The 6,010-nt window shown below is 54.2% G+C and overlaps 1 protein-coding gene across 4 annotated transcripts in view; it reads left to right on the top strand.

The window, feature by feature from the left end:
- TICRR (TOPBP1 interacting checkpoint and replication regulator) overlaps positions 1–6,010 on the top strand; it is a 114,879-nt gene that overhangs the window by 108,153 nt on the left and 716 nt on the right. For all 4 annotated transcript variants that reach the window (XM_086711521.1, XM_086711520.1, XM_086711522.1 and 1 more), the window contains 3 exons: positions 370–527; positions 2,872–5,014; positions 5,135–5,260. In XM_086711521.1, coding sequence (XP_086567647.1) covers positions 370–527; positions 2,872–5,014; positions 5,135–5,260 — 2,427 coding nt within the window. The remainder of the gene's footprint in view (positions 1–369; positions 528–2,871; positions 5,015–5,134; positions 5,261–6,010) is intronic.

The following is a 6,010-nucleotide window of genomic DNA, read 5'->3' on the forward strand; positions in this document are numbered from 1 at the left end:
AATTTATTCATTCAACAGGTAAATTACCTGTTATTTCCACCATGTGTTCACATTCTACACTCGGGTCCTAGGTGGAAGGGGATACCTGTTTGTCCTTCATTCTTTCATCCATCATTAGTTTGGATCATCAGATAATGTGTTTTTATATTTACAAATTAAATTCTTTTACTTGCCTCACATAAGGGCTGAGGTAACTATGCAATCTTATTAAAAGTCCAGATGGCAGCAATAATTGGGGTTGCTGGCGTAATTAGGTGGGATCCCCCACTCCCAGTAGCTCGAAAAAAATTGTTTTCTTATATGGACTGGCTGTTCTGTTAGTATTGGGAGGGCAGAAGTTGAGAAAGAATTACTGTTTTTGACTTGCAGACCAAAGAGAAAAATCTCCAAACCGAAGTATTCGTTCTCCCAAGAGCCTGCTTTTTGGGGCATTGCATGAGATGGTCAGTCCTTCTGAGAAGGGTTCAGCTCGACTTCAGAGGACTTCAAGAAGCACATTGGGTTCTGAGATACCTACAGCTTATCAGGTATAACATTTCTATAATGTTTAAAATAGTGTGGTCTTGTGGGGGGAAACAAACATGGCCCAAAAAACCCACTGAGACCATTAGGGACAAGAAAGCAGGTGATCTGTAGATGTTAATACGTATTTGGGGGTGGTTGGGTTGATCGAGATGAATGGTTATTGGGTATATAGGGATGTAAGGCAGCAGTTTGGCTGAGGCCAAGGTGGTAGGAGAAAACAGAAATGATCTCATCTAGTCTCTTGGTTTCGTCCACCATTTTTATCATACACCATGTGTAGATCTTCCTGAAATGTACAGGCATCATTCATCTGTTGCCCTTACACTACCCACCCAATCCAGTCATCCACGTGAGAAGCCTGAGTCACTCCCAGATATAGCCATTTATACCCATTCCTTTTTCTCCATCCCTGCAGTTCTGCCCTATTCCAGTTCTGCCTGGAACATTTCAACTGTCTTTTCCCTCTTCCCTCTCAAGTCCATCCTGCCCCCAGAGGCCAGAGTGAGCCTTTTTTTTTTTTTTTTTTTTTTTTTTACATTTATTTATTTTTGAGAGAGCACAGTGGGGGGAGGGGCAGAGAGAGAGGGAGACACAGGATCCGAAGCAGGCTCCAGGCTCTGAGCTGTCAGCACAGAGCCCAACGCGGGGCTTGAACCCACAAACCGGGAGATCATGACCTGAGCCGAAGTTGGATGCTTCACCGACTGAGCCACCCAGGCACCCCCTGGAGTGAGCTTTCTGACTGCATCACTTTGCTTAAAGCTCTAGAGACCTGTTGTTAAACAGGGTTTTCTGAAAATGGAATCCTTATGTTAAAAAATAATTTTTATTTGGAAACCCAATAAACCGCTTAGAGTTTGTGGGAGGACACTCAGCTATGGAGATGGGTTTGAAGACCACAGATTTACGGAACCAGGTTCAGTCCTCTCCAGATGGGCATGGGCCTCCATCGGCTGGCTCTGGCTCCCACTCTCCCTCTGCTCTGTCCTCTACCTTTCCGGTGACGTCAGGCTGCACGTAGGTCTGCATGCAGCTGCTGGTTTTCATTTTAGGCAGAGAAAATGATAGAGCAAAGGCACCAGGGGCACCTGGGTGGCTCAGTTGGTTAAGCGTCCGACTTCGACTCAGGTCATGATCTCACGGTTTGTGAGTTCGAGCCCTGGGTCGGGCTCTGTGCAGACAGCTCAGAGCCTGCTTCCGATTCTGTGTCTCCCTCTCTCTGCCCCTCCCCTGCTCACACTCTGTCTCTGTCTCTCAATAATAAATAAACGTTAAAAAAAATTTTTTTTTTTAAAAAGGCACCAAAATTACCTCTTCCCCGCTTTCCCACCTTTTGCATTTACCTGCTGATACCCATTCTTTTTTTAATTTTTTTTTTCAACGTTTATTTATTTTTGGGACAGAGAGAGACAGAGCACGAACGGGGGAGGGGCAGAGAGAGAGGGAGACACAGAATCGGAAACAGGCTCCAGGCTCCGAGCCATCAGCCCAGAGCCCGACGCGGGGCTCGAACTCCCGGACCGCGAGATCGTGACCTGGCTGAAGTCGGATGCTTAACCGACTGCGCCACCCAGGCGCCCCCTTTTTTTTTTTTTCCCATTCTTAATGACCTAACTGTTCCTGTCCCCCCTTCAGGCTAGCTGGGTTAGACAGTCCTCTCTTGTGCTGCCAACACGTGTTGTCCCACGCACATCCCTGTCGGTGCGCTGGTGACACTGTTACCATCTTTCTGTACCCCATTCAACGTGAAATACCCACTAGACCAGGATTCCCTTGAGATGATCGTGATGGGTGTCTGACCTGCTTTACCTGGAGTGTTTAACTGCATTTTGCCAGAAGGAAGGGAGATTTTTTGCTGGGGAGTGTTGTTCCTGAGACGTCGTCTTTGTTGCTGGACCTTATGTATCCATCTAGTCCATACTCCATCCCCACCCCACCCCCCCGCCACGGCCTGGCACATGACGGGTGTGTAGCAAGCACATGTTGAAGGCAGGTGAACAGCAGCTGATGTGACACCTAGAAGCTACTTCAGGAAGGGAGCAGGAGCGGTGCGGTGGAAGAGACCGTGGCAGTAGTGGAGTGATCCACCATCGAAGGCGAAGCGTGTTTTAGCTGTAGTATGCACCTGAAGAAAATTCTTGGTCTTAGGACCAAGATCAGATTTGGTGCTTAGTGCTAGGAAAAGAAAAGTGCGCATCATGTTTTGGAAATTGAAATGTGCCACTGTCTGAAATCCAGGTTAAGGATTTCCCATGTGCCTTTCTGATCGTCTTAGAGGTGACTTAGATGCTCTGTAGAGCATATGGGTGATGACATTCAGGCACTGAAATGAGCATTTCTTTACAGACTCCCAAGAAGAGTAACCAGAAATCTCCAAGCTCTTCTAAAGTGACGCCGAGACGGTTCCCTCGTATGCCACGAACTCCACTGCGCACCCCTGAAAGGTGGCAGAAACCCCCTACTGAAGTGACCCCTGCGAAACAGGCCATTTTTGAGGAGTCCTTAAAAGACTCCTCACAGGACTGGGGCTCACCATCTCAACCAAAAGTCACTCCTCAGAAAGGCTGCTCCCTGGCTAAAGGAGGAACCTCTCCTCTTGAAAAGAAGATCCCAAGAACCCCCGGAAGGCCAGGTGGTCAGCCAGCTGGATTTCTGCGGAATTCTACTTGGCCACTCTCGGTGACCTCCAGTCCAGAAAGCACCCCCTGCCCGGCAGCCCCCAATGGGACTGCAGGTCTGAGTCCTGCCGGGTCCTCTCCGCGAGCGGCAGCCTCGGAGGTGCGGGGAGAGACGCCTCCGGACCAAGAGCACCACCGTCCCTGTGTCCCCGGGGCCTCCCAGGCAGGGGAGCTAGCACAAAAAGGAAAGGAGAAAGCCGCCTCCACCCCCGGGAGCCCGGGGATGACAAGTCTGGTGCCTCCCCCATCTCCTCCTCCAGAGAAGCCTTTCACCTTTCCCTCAGGCAAGGTTTCCAAGAAGAGTCCATTTCGGAAATTTTCGACGAACTCTCCTTCCCCTGGAGAAATGGACTGGAGAGAGCCCTGGAAAGCCCCCAATGTAGCCTCACCTCTCTCCTGTCCTGCTTCCTCAACTCCTCCCAGAATCCTGCAGAATGCCCAGTCTGACCCCGCACCCCCTCTGCCCCCTTCTAAAACTGGAAAAAGGTGCAGAGAGCCCTCAGATCTTGCAAGCAGCTTCCTGGAACACCAGCCTAGTGCCTCTGCTGCTCCTAGAGAGGCCCCAGCTGACAACCCAGCTGCCAGCACAGATGCCAGAAAGGACCAGAAGGAAGTGAGCCTTTCTCTTCGGTCTTCCCCTGAAAGACACAGCTACCCTGGGCTTGGCTTCAGGAGGGACTGGCGTCTGTCCTCTCCTCTGCTGATGGCGAGTGACACAGAGTATCTCACTCTCCTGGACGAAGCACAGCTTGACGGCAGTGACGGCTTGAAAAGTGATGTGGCACCGATGGGAGAGGAGAGGCAGTCAAGGATGATGGTTGCCAAGGAGAAGTCTTCTCCGTCGAGCCCTGGGGTTCTTCCATCCCCTCGTTCCTGCGGGCCTGGTTCTCCCCCGACACCTTCCTACGACCTGCGCTGCACTGCAGACAGAAGGCAGCGCCAGGCCGCCGCGCAGCTGGAGGATCTGCAGGCGTCAGCTCGGCTTCCAGAAGCCCCTGCCAGCCCGCAGACCTACGAGGTAGAGCTGGAGATGCGAGCTTCTGGCCTGCCCAAGCTTCGCATCAGAAAGATCGACCCCGGCTGTCTGTGCGAAGCTGAGTCCCTACGAAGGGCCGGAAGCTCCCGGGGCGACGAGAGCTCCCTCCCTGGTGTTGGCCTGCCCCGGGCGGGCAGGTCCTCAGGGAGACCCGAAGCCACCTATGTGTCTCCCCCCTGCCTCCGCCCCTCACACAGCACCCCTGGCAAGAGCGGGGGACAGATGTACATCTGCCAGTCCTGTACCCCCACCCGCGGCCCCTCTAGCACCCCCTCTCCGTTTCAGACAGACGGCAGTGTTCCTTGGACCCCGTCTCCCAAGCACAGCGGGAAGACCACTCCGGACACCATCAGAGACTGGCCCCGCAGGAAGCGGGCAGTGGGCAGCAGCTCTGCTGCGAGGAGCGAGGTCAGCGCTGACCTCCCTGCAGGGGTGTCCCTACTCGAGCCGGAGAGGAGGGAGCGAGGCCCCGAGCTCAGCATCAGCAGAACTCCCCTCCTGGGGGATTTTGAGCTCGAGGGGGTGTGCCAGCTGCCCGACCATTCGCCTCCCGGGGACAGTGTGCCGAAGGCCGAGGAAGCCTGCTCTTGGAGACAGTTTGGGCTGGGTTCCAGGAAGAGGCTCCTTCCTGCTGAGGAGGAAATGGAGTGTCCAGCAAAAAGAGCGTGTGACGGGCACAGAGGAGACCCAGAATTCAGCAAGAGCGAGGAGCGGTCTCCGGGCGTGAGCGTGCTGTACCTGCCCTCCACGGGGGACGACGAGGTGTTCTTTTCAGGTGAGGCTGCCGCCGTGGGTTTTGGGGGTTGGGGGGAGCGCCTCAGAGCTGCTCCTTGAAGAGGCCCGGGCCCCGTGGCATGGGCTACCACGGAGCCGTGCTCACCCTGCGTCTCTGTAGGTTCCACGCCTTCTCCCGGCTGTGCCGTGCGGAGTGGCGTCTCTGCCAGTGGGCTGCAGGCCCTGACCCAGTCTCCACTGCTGTTCCAGGGGAGAACGCCTTCCTCTCGGTGGAACGATGCCAGAGGTAATTGTTCACGGAAGGTCCTGAGGAGTGACTGCTGGGTGCCTCCCCGGGGTCAGCTCGGGGCTGCCAGGCTGTCTGGGGAAGGAGTTCTAGGGAAGGCCGGGGTCTCGGACAGAGGACCGTCCCTGCAGGGTCCCGTGCTCTTCCCAAAGAATGGTTCTAACCCCATGGTGTAGTTAAGTGCAGGCCTCAGATCCTGATGTGTTTTCTTCAGCTTCTTGAAACTGTGACAGATGTGGACATCCCACATCCTGTGTGGCGGGAGCGTGTGGAGGAGAGGGGTGGGCGGCACGCTGGCAGCTTTCCCACAGCGGGTTCCACGCTTCTGTACTGGAAGCTTCTGTGGTAGATGGAGGACTGGCTGTCGTGATCAGACTCGAGGCTTCCCTTTCCTCGACCCCGTGGCTTGCGTCTGCTGAGTGCATGGGTTAGAAAGGTCTCCTGGAACTAAAGGGGAATGCAGGAGTGGGGGGCCTTTGGTGGTTCCTCTCCCTTGACACTCAGACATAAATCACGTGAAACAGCATAAACCCCACAATCTGAGCCAAAAAGAATGTACAGACCCAGCTGAGGGAGTTCAAACTGCAGTACGTAGCTTTTTCCATTATTTACTGCCGTCCAGTCAGTGCTGACGGGTGGGGGGCGCTCACGCAGCCCGAGAACCTGCAGGCAGTGCTGGTGTCAGTCCGTCTTCGGGTGTAGCCTCTCCAGTTCAAGCCCGTTTTCTTTTGTTCTGTCGTCAGTGACTTC

Source organism: Puma concolor, chromosome B3, assembly GCF_028749965.1.
Source record: "Puma concolor isolate L17-30 chromosome B3, mPumCon1.1.hap2, whole genome shotgun sequence".
NCBI classification, from domain to species: Eukaryota; Metazoa; Chordata; class Mammalia; order Carnivora; family Felidae; genus Puma; species Puma concolor.